Genomic DNA, 16,241 nt, shown 5'->3' with positions numbered 1-16,241 from the left:
TTCTGTTTCCCCCCCATAACCATAATTGTCATTAATTGTCCTCATATCAAAATTGAGTACATAGGATTCATGCTTCTCCATTCTTGTGATGCTTTACTAAGAATAATATCTTCCACGTCCATCCAGGTTAATACGAAGGATGTAAAGTCTCCATTTCTTTTAATGGCTGAATAGTATTCCATGGTATACATATACCACAGCTTGTTAATCCATTCCTGGGTTGGTGGGCATTTAGGCTGCTTCCACATTTTGGCGACTGTAAATTGAGCTGCAATAAACAGTCTAGTACAAGTGTCCTTATGATAAAAGGATTTCTTTCCTTCTGGGTAGATGCCCAGTAATGGGATTACAGGATCAAATGGGAGGTCTAGCTTGAGTGCTTTGAGGATTCTCCATACTTCCTTCCAGAAAGGTTGTACTAGTTTGCAGTCCCACCAGCAGTGTAAAAGTGTTCCCTTCTCTCCACATCCACGCCAGCATCTGCAGTTCTGAGATTTTGTGATGTGGGCCATTCTCACTGGGGTTAGATGATATCTCAGGGTTGTTTTGATTTGCATTTCTCTAATATATAGAGATGATGAACATTTTTTCATGTGTTTGTTAGCCATTCGTCTGTCCTCTTTAGAGAAAGTTCTATTCATGTCTCTTGCCCATTGATATAAGGGATTGTTGGCTTTTTTCATGTGGATTAATTTGAGTTCTCTATAGATCCTAGTTATCAAGCTTTTGTCTGATTGAAAATATGCAAATATCCTTTCCCATTGTGTAGCTTGTCTCTTTGCTTTGGTTATTGTCTCCTTAGCTGTACAGAAGCTTTTCAGTTTAATGAAGTCCCATTTGTTTATTTTTGTTGTTGTTGCAATTGCCATGGCAGTCTTCTTCAGGAAGTCTTTCCCCAGGCCAATATCTTCCAGTGTTTTTCCTATGCTTTCTTGGAGGGTTTTTATTGTTTCATGCCTTAAGTTTAAGTCCTTTATCCATCTTGAATCAATTTTTGTGAGTGGGGAAAGGTGTGGGTCCAGTTTCAGTCTTTTACATGTAAACATCCAGTTCTCCCAACACCATTTATTGAATAGGGAGTCTTTCCCCCAGGGTATGTTCTTGTTTGGTTTATCAAAGATTAGGTGGTTGTAAGATGTTAGTTTCATTTCTTGGTTTTCAATTCGATTCCAAGTGTCTATGTCTCTGTTTTTGTGCCAGTACCATGCTGTCTTGAGCACTATGGCTTTGTAGTACAGACTAAAATCTGGTATGCTGATGCCCCCAGCTTTATTTTTATTACAGAGAACTGCCTTAGCTATACGGGGTTTTTTCCAGTTCCATACAAAACGCAGAATCATTTTTTCCAAATCTTGAAAGTATGATGTTGGTATTTTGATAGGAATGGCATTGAATAGGTAGATTGCTTTGGGAAGTATGGACATTTTAACAATGTTGATTCTTCCCATCCATGAGCATGGTATGTTCTTCCATTTGTTAATATCCTCTGCTATTTCCTTTCTGAGGATTTCATAGTTTTCTTTATACAGGTCCTTCACCTCCTTCGTTAGGTATATTCCTAGGTATTTGATTTTCTTTGAGACTATGGTGAAGGGAGTTGTGTCCTTAATTAGCTTCTCATCTTGACTGTTATTGGTGTACACAAAGGCTACTGACTTGTGGACATTGATTTTATATCCTGAAACATTACTGTATTTTTTGATGACTTCTAGGAGTCTTGTGGTTGAGTCTTTGGGGTTCTCTAAGTATAAGATCATGTCGTCAGCAAAGAGGGAGAGTTTGACCTCCTCTGCTCCCATTTGGATTCCCTTTATTTCCTTGTCTTGCCTAATTGTATTGGCTAGAACTTCCAGCACTATGTTGAATAGTAAAGGTGACAGAGGACAACCTTGTCTGGTTCCAGTTCTAAGAGGAAAAGCTTTCAGTTTTACTCCATTCAGTAAAATATTGGCTGTGGGTTTGTCATAGATAGCTTCAATCAGTTTTAGAAATGTGCCACCTATGCCTATACTCTTCAGAGTTCTAATTAGAAAAGGATGCTGGATTTTATCAAATGCTTTTTCTGCATCTATTGAGAGGATCATGTGATCTTTATTTTTGCCTCTGTTAATATGGTGGATAACGTTTATAGACTTGCGTATGTTAAACCAGCCTTGCATCCCTGGGATGAAGCCTACTTGATCATGATGAATGACTTTTTTGATGATAAGCTGTAATCTATTGGCTAGGATTTTGTTGAGAATTTTTGCGTCTATGTTCATGAGTGAGATTGGTCTGAAATTCTCCTTTTTGTTTGGGTCTTTTCCTGGTTTTGGTATCAGGGTGATGTTTGCTTCATAGAATGTGTTGGGGAAGATTCCTTCTTCCTCAATTTTTTGGAATAATTTCTGCAGTACAGGAATAAGCTCTTCCTTGAAGGTTTGATAGAATTCTGGAGTGAAGCCATCTGGACCAGGGCATTTTTTGGTTGGAAGATTTTTTATTGTTTCTTTGATCTCAGTGCTTGAAATTGGTCTGTTCAGGAGCTCTATTTCTTCCTGGCTAAGTCTAGGGAGAGGGTGTGATTCCAAATATTGATCCATTTCTTTCACATTGTCAAATTTCTGGGCATAGAGTTTCTGGTAGTATTCAGAGATGATCTCTTGTATCTCTGTGGGATCAGTTGTTATTTCCCCTTTATCATTTCTGATTGAGGTTACTAGAGATTTTACTTTTCTATTCCTTGTTAGTCTGGCCAATGGTTTATCTATTTTATTTATTTTTTCAAAAAACCAACTCCTTGTTTCATTAATTTTCTGAATGATTCTTTTGTTTTCAATTTCATTGATCTCTGATTTGATTTTGGATATTTCTTTTCTTCTACTGAGTTTAGGCTTAGATTGTTCTTCTTTTTCCAATTCCATAAGATCTCTTGTGAGATTGTTGATGTGCTCTCTTTCAGTTTTTCGAATGTAGGCATCTAAAGCGATGAATTTTCCTCTCAAAACTGCTTTTGCAGTATCCCACAGGTTTTGGTAGCTTGTGTCTTCATTGTTGTTATGCTCAAGGAAGTTAATGATTTCCTGTTTTATTTCTTCCTTCACCCATCTGTTATTCAACAGAAGATTGTTTAATTTCCATGCCTTTGGGTGGGGTCGAGCATTTTTGTTAGAGTTGAGTTCCACCTTTAGTGCTTTATGGTCTGAGAAGATACAAGGTAAAATTTCAATTCTTTTGATTCTGTTGATATTTGTTTTGTGTCCCAGGATATGATCAATTTTGGAGAATGTTCCATGGGGTGATGAGAAGAATGTATATTCTTTATCTTTGGGGTGGAGTGTTCTATATGCATCTATCAAGCACAGTTGTTCTAGAGTCTCATTTAAGTCTTTTATATCCTTGTTTAATTTCTGCTTAGAGGATCTGTCCAGCTCTGTAAGAGGAGTGTTAAAGTCCCCTGTTATGATGGTATTATCAGATATCATATTGCTCAGACTGAGTAAGGTCTGCTTCAAGAATCTGGGAGCATTTAAATTGGGTGCATAAATATTTAGAATTGAAATGTCTTCTTGTTGTATTTTTCCCTTGACCAATATAAAGTGACCATCTTTGTCTTTTTTGACTTTAGTTGCTTTAAATCCACATGTGTCTGAAAATAAGATTGCAACTCCTCTTTTCTTCTGAATTCCATTTGCCTGAAAAATTGTCTTCCAACCCTTGACTCGGAGCTTTAATTTGTCTTTTGAAGCCAGGTGTGTTTCTTGCAGACAGCAAATGGATGGCTGGTGTTTTTTAATCCAGTCAACCAATCTATGTCTCTTCAGTGGGGAATTCAAGCCATTAACATTTATTGAGATAATTGACAAGTGTGGTAGTATTCTATTCATCTTATTTTGTGAGAGTCCATTGCTTAGTTTTATCTTTTGCATCAGTGTGGAGGTTAGGTTCTGTCCTTTAATTTCTGAGTTCTTACTTTGCTGCTGATCCATTGTGGTGGTCAGTGTGCAGAACAGGTTGAAGTATTTCCTGTAGAGCTGGTCTTGTTGTGGCGAATTTCCTCAATGTTTGTATATCCGTAAATGATTTGATTTCTCCGTCAATTTTGAAGCTTAGCTTAGCAGGGTACAGAATTCTGGGCTGAAAATTGTTCTGTTTAAGTAGATTAAAGGTAGATGACCATTGTCTTCTTGCTTGGAAAGTTTCATTAGAGAAGTCTGCGGTCACTCTGATGGATTTGCCCCTGTAGGTCAACTGGCGCTTACTCCTGGCAGCTTGCAGAATCTTTTCTTTGGTCTTGACTTTGGACAGGTTCATCACAATGTGTCTTGGAGAAGCTCGGTTAGAGTTGAGGCGACCTGGGGTCCGATATCCCTCTGAAAGCAGTGTGTCAGAATCTTTGGTGATATTTGGGAAATTTTCTTTTATAATATTCTCTAGTATGGCTTCCATTCCTCTGGGGCATTCTTCTTCCCCTTCTGGAATTCCTATAACTCGTATGTTGGAACGCTTCATAAAGTCCCATAATTCTGACAGTGAACGTTCTGCTTTCTCTCTCTTCTTTTCTGCCTCTTTTACTATCTGAGTTATCTCAAAAACTTTGTCTTCTACCTCTGAAATTCTTTCTTCTGCATGGTCTAACCTGTTGCTGATACTTTCCATTGCATCTTTAAGTTCCCTGATTGACTGTTTCATTTCCTTCAGCTCTGCTATATCCTTTTTATATTCTTCATATCGTTCATCTCTTATTTGATTCTGTTTTTGAATTTCCTTTTGGTTATTTTCCACTTTATTAACAGTTTCCTTCATTGTTTCCATCATTTCCTTCATTGTTTTCAACATGTGTATTCTAAATTTCCTTTCTGTCATTCCTAACATTTCTGTATAGGTGGAATCCTCTGCAGTAGCTACCTCATGGTCCCTTGGCGGGGTAGTTCTGGACTGGTTCTTCATGTTGCCTGGAGTTTTCTGCTGATTCTTCCTCATGGGTGATTTCTTTTATCTGTTTACTTGCCCTAATTTTCCTTTCAATTCCTCTTGCTCTTTAAGTTCTTGTGCCTGTGGATGGGCAGAAGCTTTCTCAGGGAAGTGCTTGTTGCTGGAGTCACTGCTGAAGTCGATGCAAGACTTCTTTTTAAAAGGGAGTTATTTTATGCTTTGAAGAGTTCTCAAAAATCACCAAATCTTTAATTTTACAGAGAAGAACACTACGTCATAGATAATCTAAGTATGTCGTCACATACTAACAAAAAATAGATCTAGATGTAAAACCCAAGTATGAGACTTCTCATTTTCTCCTGGTGCACACTCAAAATATCTTTCTTCTTTCCAATACTAAGTCACTCCTTGGCAGCGTCTGAACCTTTTTTAAGAGATTCCAAAACAGCAGATTGAGATTCTGCTCCGGTATCCATTGGCCTCTGTTCTTCTTCAGGAGGCTTAGACGATGGTGACACAGATGGGACTCGCCTGGGAAACTGCCCCTCGGAGTAATCCAAAGAGTGTGTCGGTTGACTGACGGCAGCCCAGGTGTAAAGTTGATCTTGCTCAGAATTGTCAGACATTACCGGGCCATGATAATCTTCTCAAATTCTCTCATTCATCATGTGGCTGCACCTGGAGCCTCTTCATCACCGCCATTTCGAGGAGTCTCCCAGTCACAGCCACTGCTATGGTTGCCCCAAAACAACTGCAGAATTCGTTTGCTCCGCAGTGTCAGCGGCACCTGTGCTGCCTCATCCTTTTCATGGTGGGTGACAACAGAGGACAAGCAGCGACAGCCTGGTGGAGCAGGTAGACTGAGCAGTGCGAAGGGAGCAGTTCCCGACTTTTAACGTTTTAACTGTACTTCTGACTTCATCTAACTTTTTACTTACTTTCTCTGAATTCTGATTATTTGAACTACTCATTATTATTCTCTTGTAGCATATGTTTATACTATAAGCTATTTCAAATCCTTTGGGGGAACAAAATAGGCTATTAATACATAGATACACAGTGTGGATTCTACACCAAACCCTTTTGCCCCTTAGTGCTATATAAAGACAATGCAGCTTCAGACAGACCTCGGTTTCAATCCCTGTTCCATGGATTTCTAGCTCTACAACTCTGGGTAAGTTGCTCCATATTTCCACACTTCCATTTCCTCCTCGTTAATCCAGGATAATAAATCTATATTGTATAGTAACTGTGAGGATTAAAGAGAATGTGTATAAAGTGCTGGCACTTAGTAATTTTTAAATAAAAATATCTTTTATCATAATCAATAACTATACATATTGTTACCAAAGAACATCTAAAGACAATGTCTGGCTGATCATGTGGACAGACTTATGAATACTGACAATAATATCAGCTACTCATATAATACATTTCTCTCTAACAAAGACCTATGGTTACACACTTCCATGCCAGCTGAATGTCTCCAGACACTCTTTTCAACATGTCGGAGATGTTGCAAGACACTATCCCCATTAATGCTCCCAGCACTACATCCCCTGTCATGGATTGAACCATATCTTCCCGAAAGAGATGTTAAAATCTTAACCCCCCAGTACCTATAATGGGGCCTTATTTTTTAAAAGGGTCTTGTAGATGTAATCAAGTTAAGACAAGGTAATACTGGGTTAGGGTAGCCACTAAATTCAATGAGTAGAGTCCTTATAAGTCACAGGAAAGAACATACAGACACATGGAGAATGACAAGTAAGTGTGGAGGCAGAGATGATGCATCTAGAACTTAAGGCACACCAAGGATTGCAGGCAAGCACCATAAGCTAGAAGATGCAAGGAAAGACTCTTGCCAAGAGGCTTTCAAGAGAATATGATGCTGAAGATACTTTGATTTTGGATTTCTCTACACCAGAACTATAAGAGAATAAATTTCCACTGTTTCAAACCATCCAGTTTGTGGTGACTGGTTATGGTATGCATCCCCTAACTCCTGCAGCCCCATGTGGCAGAAGTAAAGTTACTAAGCCAACTTTCAGTCCAGATGCTACCGGCCAAGGACTCCACAGATACATGCCTGGCCGTAAGATGTGTGTTCATGGGAGACTTATAAAGAATAGCCCAAAAAGTTAGACTGTAGACTTCAGTAAAATTCCCCTCTCTGAGCTTTAAGTATCATATCAGTAAAATGGCCTTAGGTCTAGGTCGACAATGGCAAACAGAGCTTCTTTTGGAAGGGCTGCATTAGAGTACTGTGTTGAGGAGAATTCTGTAGAGTCATCTGGACAAAGAGGCAAAGACAGATAAAATAATCAGAATACTCCATTCTTCTCCTTCTTATGCCTTTCTGACCATCCTCTTCAGTTTGCTTTTCTGATTTTTCCACTCTTTAAACACAATAGGGTCTTAGGACACTGACATTGGCTTACTTCTTTCAATACCCTATAAATTCTCCCTAGACAGACTCACTGATTCTTACGGTCTTAGCCCCTACAGCTTCTGCTGATACTTTCAAATCCATCTTTCATACTTGCACTAGTCTCTTGCCCTAGTCTAGACCATATATCTAACTGCTGTCCCGTAGACTATACAAGAAACTTGTCTATAACAGAACTCGTTAGCTGCTCCCCTAAATCTGCTCCTCCTTGCACCTGCTATCTTAGTTAGTGGCACAGCCATACACCCAGCTAGAAAACCAAGCTTCTCCCTTGTCTATTTTCTCTTTCTCACTCCTTCCCACTCCAAATTAATTGCTAAGACTTGCCAATATTACCTCCTAAACGATTCCCTTGTTCTCCATATCTACTATCACTGTACTAATTCAAACTCTTATCAGCTCTTGCCTTTTTAAATTCAGCTCTAGTGTCACTGTGTCCAGGCAACTCTGCAAGGGACTACAGTTGTCTAGTCTGCCCTTGTAGTCTTCAAATTTAGCTTTGTGACTAACACAGTAGCAACAGGTGATGATGATGATAACAATGACAATTATCATTTATTAACCACAAAGCTATGTACAGGGCACTGTTCTAGCACTTTACATCTCCGCAATCATCCTCTAGATAGGTACTCTTATTATCCCCATTCACAGATAAAGCACAGAAACTGTAAATGATTTGCTCAAAGTTACACAGTTCTTTCAAAATGTAGAGTTGTTGAACTGATCTGATATTCAACTTAAATTAAAATACCCTCACAACGTAAAATAGTGGAACACATCTATTCATTTAATAAGTATTTACTGAGTATATGTCATGTGTAATACATACGTAGATACAATAGGGAAAAAAGAAAACAAAGTAAATAAATACATAAATAAATTAATTTCAGACATGGAGAAAAGTCTAGCATCTCTCAGGAAACCTATTCCAAGTCACCTGCAAGGCAAGGGTATTGGCAGGAAGAAAGGTGACCTCCTCCCCACTCTCCCTGGCTCTAGTAGATTGTTCCCAGACACAATCCTATCCCTAGACATTGCTCAGACACTAAAGAAATCCTGACATTTGCAGCATATGCGTCCTCAGCCAACCTAAGACAAAAGCTCTCTTAAATTTTTCCATGATAATGCTTTTCTTTGTTCTTCATAAATGTCAAGAAACCTTGTGACCACATGCAAGCTGATAGTAATTAACAGAGGACACTGCCCTCTTCTCTGCAACACCAACTCCTTTTTAAATACTATTTATCCAAGACAAGCAGACATTTCTGCCCATCGCCCATTCCACTTTTGTTTCTTCCCTACTATATAGTGCCTACTTATAGGCACTCTACTAAGTGGGTACAGGGTTATTCGGGGAGTTATATCCACCTTTAAAAGTTCCATTAGGGCTCAAAAGGACACAGGGATACCAACTGGGGAATAAGGACGTGGATGGAGGCCGTTCCCATAATCCCAAAACACAGAGTAGGTTTCGCTGAGGGTACACATTTATTTACTCAAATATTTATCTCACCCTGTCACCTTTCTTTTTGTTAGGGATCATTTTGTTTCTAAGAGCTCAAATTATTCCTGTGTAGGAAATTACTATGTATATAATCTTCAGCTGGGCTACAAAAGGGAGCTGGGTACTAGTCTGTTCAGAGAGCCTCTCTCAGGTGGTATGATAAAACAACAGCTATTGTTGTTTTTGTATACCAAGAAGTGGCAATATATGTTGGGGGTGGGGGAGGAGCAGTCTAACAGGGGTGTTGAATCTGTAGCCCCCAGGCTGGCTGCATGCTGACTTTGTGAGGACTTGTTTTGCTTATCTGTGGCCTCGGGCATCACAAAAAGTGGCACCCACCTTTTTCTTGAAAATTAGCTTTCGTTAGTGTTTGTTTCTTTAATGTGTGGCCCTAGACACATTCTTCCAATGTGTGGCAGGGAAACAAAATGGTTGGACACCCCTGGTCTGGACCCTGTCAGTAGCTGTGTCTACACGGGATGATACACTATCAGAATTGAGAACCATAAGCAACCACCTGGCAGCTTTTGATCCAATAAACATTTACTGTCTTTATGTGAGAGGTGCCATGGATACAAAACCAAATAAGACTCGTTTCTTATCTAGAGTGGAAGGAAAATAGATGAATCAACCCCAAAATAGAAAACTGTGCAATATCACTAGACTTGAGGTGCAAAAGTACTCATGCTCTAACCAGCTTTGGGGAATCCCAAAGAAAAATCACCAGCAGTAGTAGAAGACTTTAAATAGGCACTTGAGTCATCATCTACCATTAAATGAATTCTTCAATTTTCCCCAGCACCTGACTTTGTCCTCCTCATCTCCCAACTAAACCACCAAATAACTTCCCCTCCATTGAGACATGGCTTCATTACCTTTTCAGTTGTCTGGCAAAAAATTACTGAACACCTACTAGGTGCCAGGTCCTGTGATAGACTGGATATATCATAGGTCAGGGCTGGTGAGCCATTTATTGTGGGCCTCACATCCATAAAGGGCTTACAACGCAGACTTTTTATATTATCTCCAAATTTTATCATATATGCAATCACAGAGATACACATATAGGATTCAACTTCAAAGCATATCACAATTTTTACAATCCTGTTTTGGCAAGTCCTCCTACCCCCACCCCTGGAAGTGATCCAGATCTCTCTCAATCTCTGAGGGCCCAACTGGGCATTTCAAAGAAAGCAGCAAACAAGCCAACTGGTGTACCTGCCTTCCCAGAACTTAATGCTTAATGGAGAGAAAGGTATCAAACAAGGGCACATACCAAACTGGTAAGTATAGTTACCACAGAGAAGGAGAGGGACAAGACATGAGGCTGAGCTGTCAAGCAAAGCTTTCCCTGAAGTGCTTAAATTTTTACAACCCATGTATTTTTACAGACCCATGTATTTCTTTTGTAGTCATTCTCAGTTTCTACATCAGGTACCTCATTAAGAGAAGAAGAGCCAAGAAAGGGACCAGAAGACTATGCTGGTCCCAAGTGAAGCTGAATGTCGAGACAGTGAGAATGAGTGAAACACCACATTGCCAGAGCTTACGAGGTAGGTCCTGGGATGAAATAGCTTCGCATAGTGTTGTGGTGACCTGTGGGAAGTACTGGCAGTTTTAGATGTAAGGCTTCCCATCCCTGGGCTCTCTACTGACTTGATGACCTTCTGATCCCACAAATAAAATGACTTATGTTCATGGACTGAGTAACATGGATGATCAACATGTTACTCTCACCCCCGTTTGAAACTTACCTTTTCATGGAGAACAGTGAATATAACGAGCAGATGCCACATGCCCCTCAGCTGAATCAGAGTAATCCTGTCTAGACTGAAATGTCTCATCTCTATTTTGTTCACATTGGGCCTTGCCCATGACTGTTAAACTTGTAATCCAGATAGACTTGACACATGACCTTGAACAGAAGAGTGGCCCCTGCTAATCAGCTTCCCTCTGAGGAAAGCCTGACCACATTTAAGCAATCGCAGGACATGCTAGAGAACTAAGAGCAGGTATCATGGAAACCATACAGCACATCAACGCATGTCCCAGTAATCACAGACGAGGCAGCTATGACAAATTCAGGGATAAAAATTTTTCCTTACATTGTCATTCTTTTCAATTTTCTGATTAAATTTTGAGATAATTCAGAAGGCCTGGCTTTTAAAGAACAGAGGTATGACCAGTGACAGATCACTTCTAAACAGCAATTATGTGTGCGTATACACGTGTGTACTATTAAAGTACACATGTGCACTATTTTGCTTTAGTATGGCTGGTGTCCTCTCTGGAGTATGCACTGCTGTTAGGGATATGTGCACATGTAAGGCCAGCATAGATAAATGCCATCAAATGCAACACTACAGGAGGGGGAGAGGTCAGCAGAGGAAAGGTTTCCTGCAGAGGGTGTCATGTCTGAGCTCTGTTCTAAGAGATCAACAGGTTTACATTTTTAGGGAAAAGAATCTGTTTGCCGTGCCCATAACCAAAACATCATTTGGTTAAAAAAAAAACAGAAATCATAAGTGGTGGACAGCCATAATTACCCTAGTAACGTTGGTCCAGGTGTGAATTAGCTTGACTACAACAGGTAACCCCCTGCTTATGTATGTCCTTAGTGAAAAGCAAATACAGGAAGAAAAGTCTTTACAGAGTTCAGAACCACCAAGCGAGAAGAAATAATAACTAAGCAAAAGTTTTAAAATACTGTCTAAACTATATCCAAAAAATAAAAAAAGAAAAGAAAATGTATACTACCACAAGAGAGAGGTTAATAAAGCAGAAAAATATTCTACAATATACAATCCCCTAGAAGACTTCTAAGAAAACTATCAGAGGCAGAAAAATGATAGCCTGGGATGGATTTAACTAAAGGAAAGAACAGTTAGAGAATATCTACATTTTCTAGAAGCAACAAAAAACCAAGCCAGCTTAGTTTTCTACTTGGCAAGCACCGTGCTAAATTAACTAGCTCTGTCCTTCATCCTTTTTGAGATCCAACAAATCAAACAAAAAGAGAAAATATCCAAATATACTCACAGAATTTTAATTTAACAAGATCAGAAGGCTCGGCGCCTATAGCCCAAACGGCTTAGGCACCAGCCACATACAACAGAGCTGGCGGGTTTGAATCCAGCCTGGGTCTGCCAAACAACAATGACAACTACAAACAAAAATGTCCAGGCATTGTGGCGGGTGCCTGCAGTCCCAGCTACTTGGGAGGTTGAGGCAAGAGAATCGCTTCAGCCCAGGAGTTGGAGGTTGCTGTGAGCTGTGACGTCACAGCACTCTACCCAGGGCGAAAGCTTGAGGTTCTGTCTCAAAAAAAAAAGATCAGAGAAACATAAACTATATAATGTCCTGGTAACCTAGCAATCAAATAATCACAGTCCTTTGGTCAATGTCTATGATTAACTCAATGAGAGTATACTTGGCTATAGGGCCAGGTACCAAAAAAATATATATATATATATATATTTATGTGTGTGTGTGTTTTCATGAAGGATCACTCTCTCTCGTAATAGAAGTGGGTGAGTGTGTATATAGAGTCACAACTTTCAGCTTCCTGAACTACTTTGCATCAAACTTGTTATGATGATTCTTTAGTGCTGAGATGGATCATCCAGGCATCTAAGGTAACACAATAGCAATGTTTTGCTCACTTTTCTCAGAAAAAAAAAAAAAAAGATAGTGTTTCCAAAGTCAGTGTAGTCACCCAAAGTCAAAAAAGGCTTCGAGGCAAAGGGAAGGGGCCACAACCCTGAGCAGTGTTAACTGACGAATGAGAAAACTCCTCCTGCTGAGGATATTCAGGTATATAAAGATGCATGAGAGTGCTTAACACATCACTGTGGAATTTGGGTCTTGTGGATTTTTTAGCTCAGAAAAAAAGTGTGCACTGAGCCTGACATGATTCTAAAATGTTTGTGGCTTATAGTCCTTATGGGTCTTTGCATTATGGGCATCCTGTCTCTGGACTGTAACTTACTGAATGTTCGCCTGAGGAGAGTCACTTTGCAAAATCTGAGACTTCTCAGCAGTCTGAGCAATTCATTTCCTGTAGAATGTCTAAAAGAAAACAAAGATTTTGAGTTGCCCCAAAAGATCCTATCACATACCCAGACTGTGAAAAGGGACCTCAAGGAGGCCTTCTATGAAGTATCCACACAGGCCTTCCACATCTTTAGTCAATACACCTTCAAACCCATTTGGAAACAGAAACACCTGAATCAAATCCAGATAGGACTTGATAAGCAGCTGGAGTACCTAGAACAATGCTTGCCGGAAGAGGAGAATGAAAACGGAGATGCGAAAGAAGTTGCCATGAAACACTCAGGAGCTCAGGGCTCCCAGGTGCACAACCTAGAACTGAGGAGATATTTCAACAAGATATACAATTTCCTGAAAGAAAAGAAATACAGTCACTGTGCCCAGGACATTGTACAAGTGGAAATCAGAAGATGTATCTACTACTTTTACCAATTCACAGCACTACTCAGGAGAAAATAAGGTATACTTTTGGTATTAAAATTCCATTTCCCTCCAAAATCTCCTTCTCCTTTTTCTCCTCCTTTGTCTTCTTTTACTTATTCTGCTATTCTGTAAACCTTGTCCTCTGTTGGATTGCTGGTAGTTTATATAATGTTTGCTGTCTCTAAAGCTTGCCCTTGGAACATCATCACTTTCTTTCTAAGGAGAAGCAAGGCCAGCCATCCCTTGGGTGACCATGAGTGTTGCTAGAAACTCCTTAGGACAAGTTTAAAGGAATGAGAATCCCTCTCCATTTACTACTCTCTATTCCTCTTCTGTTTGGCCATTTGGAACTAGCTTTGCTCTATCACCCTTGAACTTCACCAAGACAATAACTAGAGAACATGGAACAGAGAATGTTGCAAAATGGTAACATTTCAATGACTTAACCTTTTTCTGACAAGGATGTTTAGTCTATGAAATTTCAGCACATTAAAAGAGCTAATACAAGCTCCCTAAGTCAATACCCTTCCTTTTCCGTCCTCTGGGCCACTTGCTTCTCAGTCTGGTTTGTTTGAAGTGATGCTGATGCCATTTGCAGAGTGGTATTTCATTACTTGAAGAGAGTGAAGATCCATAATGAAATTGGCTGGATGGTTGAAATAGATGACCATTAACCTCTTATTTATTAGCCTTTGAGAGCCTATGATTTTAAGGCAGAGCACTCTATATTCCTGATGTATATCGTTTAATTCCTACATCTAAATGCATGGAAAATGCTGCAGAAAAGTATATAGTATCTGTCATTCATAGCTCTTCATATGCCTGAAATGAAATGCCTAGATTCATAATATGGATGGATTTTATGTCATATTTTCCCTGTTAAAAGACTGTTTTCTGTCAGTTACTTAAACCAGCCATTCTAATAACACATGATGCTTTAATATCTCTTATCTTTTTAAAAGTTATTTTGTACCCAGATTCAGGGGTCCTCAAACTTTTTAAACAGGGGGCCAGTTCACTGTCCCTCAGACCAATGGAGGGCCGGACTGTAGTTTAAAAAAAAAAAACTATGAACAAATTCCTATGCACACTGCATATATCTTATTTTGAAGTAAAAAAACAAAATGGGAACAAATACAATCACACTGCCTCATGTGGCCCACGGGCCGCAGTTTGAGAACCCCTGATTCTTGTATGACCTTTCATCAGTATTAATTCACCATCTAACCAAAATGAATTTTCTCTTCCTCTCTCTCCTCTACCCATTTCAGAATCATAAACCTTCAAGCAAGAACTAACAGAGACTGTGGCTACATAAAGGTGCAGAGGAGGGTGAAATGCTTCAGCAGAGAGACATCTTCTACTAATGCTTTAAGGGACATGCTGCCACACTGTTCCACTCTAGATTGCTCAAACGGTATAGTCAAAGAAAGAAAGTCTTAAGATAAAATTGAGGCAAATTTCACTCAAAAAGTTAGAAGAAATGTTTAAAAGAACAAGGACAGATTGTGGATCCCAGTATACAAGTTATCAGCAGAAGTATCAGAAAATGAAATGAGTTCGTGTAATCCATTTAGGAAAAACAACTATCAACAGATAGTTCCAAATGAAAAAAAAAAAAAAGCACTGTAAGTTACAAAAGAATTGGGACATGCAAACTACTAAGCTGAAAATATACAGCTTTAGTGGCTTGCATGCTATTTTCCATGAATTTCTCTAATAATGCCTTTGCCTCATCTCCCTAATAAGTTTAGTGGAATTATGTCAGTTATTTTAGTCATTCGTGGTTATGGTCTTGCCAAGTGTTTGCTGTGCAGGAAGGAAGAGAATAGCCAAGAAAGCTGAGCACTTCTAGTCTGCACGGACTGTTCAATTGTGTGGCAGGAGCAGAAGTCAGAATAGAATAGAATGGTTTGATAAAGAGCACATCTAATCAAAAGAAAAAGGAGAACACTCCCACTGAAAAATAGGCAAGGACACACACCGACAACATCACAAAGGAAGAAATACAGACGATATGAAAAAATGTTTAATCTAACTTGATTCGAAAAATCAAAAATAGGACAAGGTACTCCCCTTCCATCAACATGGCAGACATGAAAAGGAATGATGGTCTAGAATGAAAGGGGGGAAAGCAGATCCCAGTGGGTATTGGTGGGGAGAAGGTAAGTTGGCACATATTTCCTACAGGACAATACAGCAATCTTAAACATCCTAAAAAGTGCATCAACCCCTTTGACTTAGCTACCACATCTCCAGAAATTTATTCCAAGGAAATAATTAGATGAGATTATTCACTCAAGCCTTGTTTTTTAACCACCCCCTCTTTTTATTCTTTTTCTTTTTTTCATGTTAGCATATCTGTATTTTCTATTTTTCCTACAACAACTTTTTGGGGAAGAAAAAATTTTTAATTTTAAAAGAATTGAAGAATTCAAAGCTTATTTTCCACTATAATTACCCTGTTTTCTTTACTGGACTGGGACAAGCACTGTCCTTTTACTTCTTTAGTAATGACTTTGGGTACTTCTTGAGCAAGTGCTGTCCTTTCTGTCGCTGATGCTCTGTTGCTGCTGCAGGGAAGGTAAATTTCACAGGAATCCTTCCTTGGAGACAATTTTCATAATGAAATGTTTATAAAGTGCCTTCCAGTTCTTCAAAAATTTTACTTTTCTTTTATTGGTCCACTGGTAATATCCAGAAATCACTAGAGAAAGTGCTCTGTGGTTCACATCCCTAACTTAGCTCTCTTATTCCTTCAAGTTTAAATGGAAACTCAAAAGTTCTGTTAACCTGGCAAAGGGAAAACTCCTAGAACTGTGCAGTGGCAAGCACACAGTTTCCACTTAAAATGTTTGAATGGGTTAACAGGTCACAAGTGTCCCTACATAAGCCTCCTTC

The 16,241-nt window shown here is 39.3% G+C and overlaps 2 protein-coding genes across 2 annotated transcripts in view; one reads left to right on the top strand and one right to left on the bottom strand.

The window, feature by feature from the left end:
- The window catches only part of MOB3B (MOB kinase activator 3B), a 216,493-nt gene that overhangs the window by 198,115 nt on the left and 2,137 nt on the right, over positions 1-16,241 (bottom strand). The gene's annotated exons all lie outside the window — the stretch shown is intronic.
- On the top strand, positions 5,550-13,376 carry IFNK (interferon kappa). The gene is made up of 3 exons (XM_053606118.1): positions 5,550-5,769; positions 6,009-6,088; positions 12,747-13,376. The coding sequence occupies exons 1-3, from the start codon at positions 5,550-5,552 to the stop codon at positions 13,374-13,376; spliced, it is 930 nt and encodes a 309-aa protein (XP_053462093.1).

The sequence above is a fragment of the Nycticebus coucang genome, chromosome 2 (genome assembly GCF_027406575.1).
Source record: "Nycticebus coucang isolate mNycCou1 chromosome 2, mNycCou1.pri, whole genome shotgun sequence".
Classification (NCBI taxonomy): Eukaryota; Metazoa; Chordata; class Mammalia; order Primates; family Lorisidae; genus Nycticebus; species Nycticebus coucang.
The sequence above is the reverse complement of the archived record's forward strand: the minus strand, read 5'-3'. Positions and strand labels throughout refer to the sequence as shown.